The sequence below is a fragment of the Oncorhynchus tshawytscha genome, unplaced genomic scaffold, assembly GCF_018296145.1.
Source record: "Oncorhynchus tshawytscha isolate Ot180627B unplaced genomic scaffold, Otsh_v2.0 Un_contig_564_pilon_pilon, whole genome shotgun sequence".
In the NCBI taxonomy this organism is placed as follows: domain Eukaryota; kingdom Metazoa; phylum Chordata; class Actinopteri; order Salmoniformes; family Salmonidae; genus Oncorhynchus; species Oncorhynchus tshawytscha.
In genome coordinates, this window is record NW_024609738.1 from 117,501 (window position 1) to 120,000 (window position 2,500).

At 43.2% G+C, this 2,500-nt stretch overlaps 1 protein-coding gene across 3 annotated transcripts in view; it reads left to right on the forward strand.

Moving 5' to 3' along the window:
* LOC112240960 (voltage-dependent L-type calcium channel subunit alpha-1C) overlaps nucleotides 1-2,500 on the forward strand; it is a 157,114-nt gene that overhangs the window by 68,408 nt on the left and 86,206 nt on the right. For all 3 annotated transcript variants that reach the window (XM_042317427.1, XM_042317428.1, XM_042317429.1), the window contains one exon: nucleotides 1,067-1,093. In XM_042317427.1, the coding sequence (XP_042173361.1) occupies nucleotides 1,067-1,093 (27 nt within the window). The remainder of the gene's footprint in view (nucleotides 1-1,066; nucleotides 1,094-2,500) is intronic.

Here is a 2,500-nt window from a genome sequence, read left to right on the forward strand (position 1 = left end):
CCACCCTATTCCTTATATAGTGCACTACTCTAGAGCCCCATTCCCTATATAGTGCACTACTCTAGAGCCCTATTCCCTATATAGTGCACTACTCTAGAGCCCTATTCCCTATATAGTGCACTACTCTAGAGCCATATTCCCTATATAGTGCACTACTGTTGACCAGAGCCCTGTTCCCTATATAGTACACTACTGTTGACCAGGGCCCTATTCCCTATATAGTGCACTACTGTTGACCAGAGCCCTATTCTCTATATAGTGCACTACTTTAGACCAGAGCCCTATTCCCTATATAGTGCACTACTGTTGACCAGAGCCCTATTCTCTATATAGTGCACTACTTTAGACCAGAGCCCTATTCCCTATATAGTGCACTACTTTAGACCAGAGCCTTATTCCCTATATAGTGCACTACTTTAGACCAGAGCCCTATTCCCTATATAGTGCACTACTTTAGACCAGAGCCTTATTCCCTATATAGTGCACTACTTTAGACCAGAGCCCTATTCCCTATATAGTGCACTACTTTAGACCAGAGCCCTATTCCCTATATAGTGCACTACTTTAGACCAGAGCCTTATTCCCTATATAGTGCACTACTTTAGAACAGAGCCCTATTCCCTATATAGTGCACTACTAACACATGGTGATAGTACCAACAGTAGCTGAATCTGCCAGGACCTGACCAGACCAAGATAGAAAGGAATCTATAAAGACCTCCTCTCATCTTCTCACCTCTCCTCCGTCCTCACCTCTCCTCCCTCCTTCTCAAATCTCCTCCCTCCTCACCTCTCCTCTCCTTCCTCCTTCTCAAATCTCCTCCCTCCTCACCTCTCCTCTCCTCCCTCCTTCTCAAATCTCCTCCCTCCTCACCTCTCCTCTCCTCCCTCCTTCTCAAATCTCCTCCCTCTTTCTCACCTCTCCTCTCCTCCCTCTTTCTCCCCTCTCCTCTCCTCCCCTCTTCGTCCCTGAGACACCTGTGGTCCATGTTGTCATGTTGTCTTGTGCTTCATTATGTTTGTTCAGTGTGTTCTGTATGTATAATCCATTCTGTTTTTCCTTCCAGAAATAGAATCTCCAAATCCAAGTTCAGGTTAGTACATGTGATGTCATCACATCGCATTCTCTTTCTCTCTTTCTCTCTCTCTTTCTCTATTTCTTTCTCTCTTTCTTTCTCTCTTTCTTTCTCTCTCTCTCTCTTTCTTTCTTTCTTTCATCCCTTCTGGCTGCTGGATGGACCTGTGTGTGTGTGTGTATGTGTGTGTGTGTGTGCGTGCGTGTGTGCACTACCAGTCAAAAGTTTGGACACACCTACTCATTCAAGGGTTTTTCTTTATTTTTACTATTGTCTACATTGTAGAATAATAGTGAAGATATCAAAACTATGAAATAAGACACATGGAATCATATAGTAACCAAAAAAGTGTTAAAAAATTAAAACAGATTTTATATTTGAGAAGCCTTGACAGCTTTGCACACTCTTGGCATTCTCTCAACCAGCTTCATGAGGTAGTCACCTGGAATTCATTTAATTTAACAGGTGTGCCTTGTTCAAAGTTAATTTGTGGAATTTCTTTCCTTCTTAATGTGCCAATCAGTTGTGTTGTGACAAGGTAGGGGTGGTATAGAGAAGAGCCCTATTTGGTAACAGACCAAGTCCATATTATGGCAAGAACAGCTCAAATAAGCAAAGAGAAACAACAGTCCATCATCACTTTAAGACATAAAGGTCAGTCAATACGGAACATTTCAAGACCTTTGAAAGTTTCTTCAAGTGCAGTCGCAAAAACCATCCAGCACTATGATGAAACTGGCTCTCATGAGGACCACCACAGGAAAGGAAGACCCAGTTACCAGCCTCAGAAATTGTAGCCCAAATAAATGCTTCACATAGTTCAAGTAACAGACACATTTCAACATCAACTGTTCAGAGGAGACTGTGTGAATCAGGCCTTCATGTTCGAATTGCTTCAAAGAAACCACTACTAAAGAACACCAATAAGAAGAAGAGACCTGCTTGGGCCAAGAAACACGAGCAATGGACATTAGACTGGTGGAAATCTGTCCTTTGGTCTGATGAGTCCAATTTTGAGATTTTTGGTTCCAACCACCGTGTCTTTGTGAGACGGATGATCTCTGCATGTGTGGTTCCCACCATGAAGCTTGGAGGAGGTGTGATGGTGTGGGGGTGCATTGCTGGTGACACTGTCAATGATGTATTTATAATTCAAGACACTTAACCAGCATGGCTACCACAACATTCTGCAGTGATACACCATCCTATCTGGTTTGCGCTTTAGTGGGACTATAATTTGATTTTCAACAGGACAATGACTCAACACAACTCCATGCTGTGTAAGGGCTAATTGACCAAGATGGAGTGCTGCATCAGATGACCTGGCCTCCACAGTCACCTGACCTCAACCCAATTGAGATGGTTTGGGATGAGTTAGACCTCAGAGTGAAGGAAAAGCAGCCAACAAGTGCTCAGCATATGTGT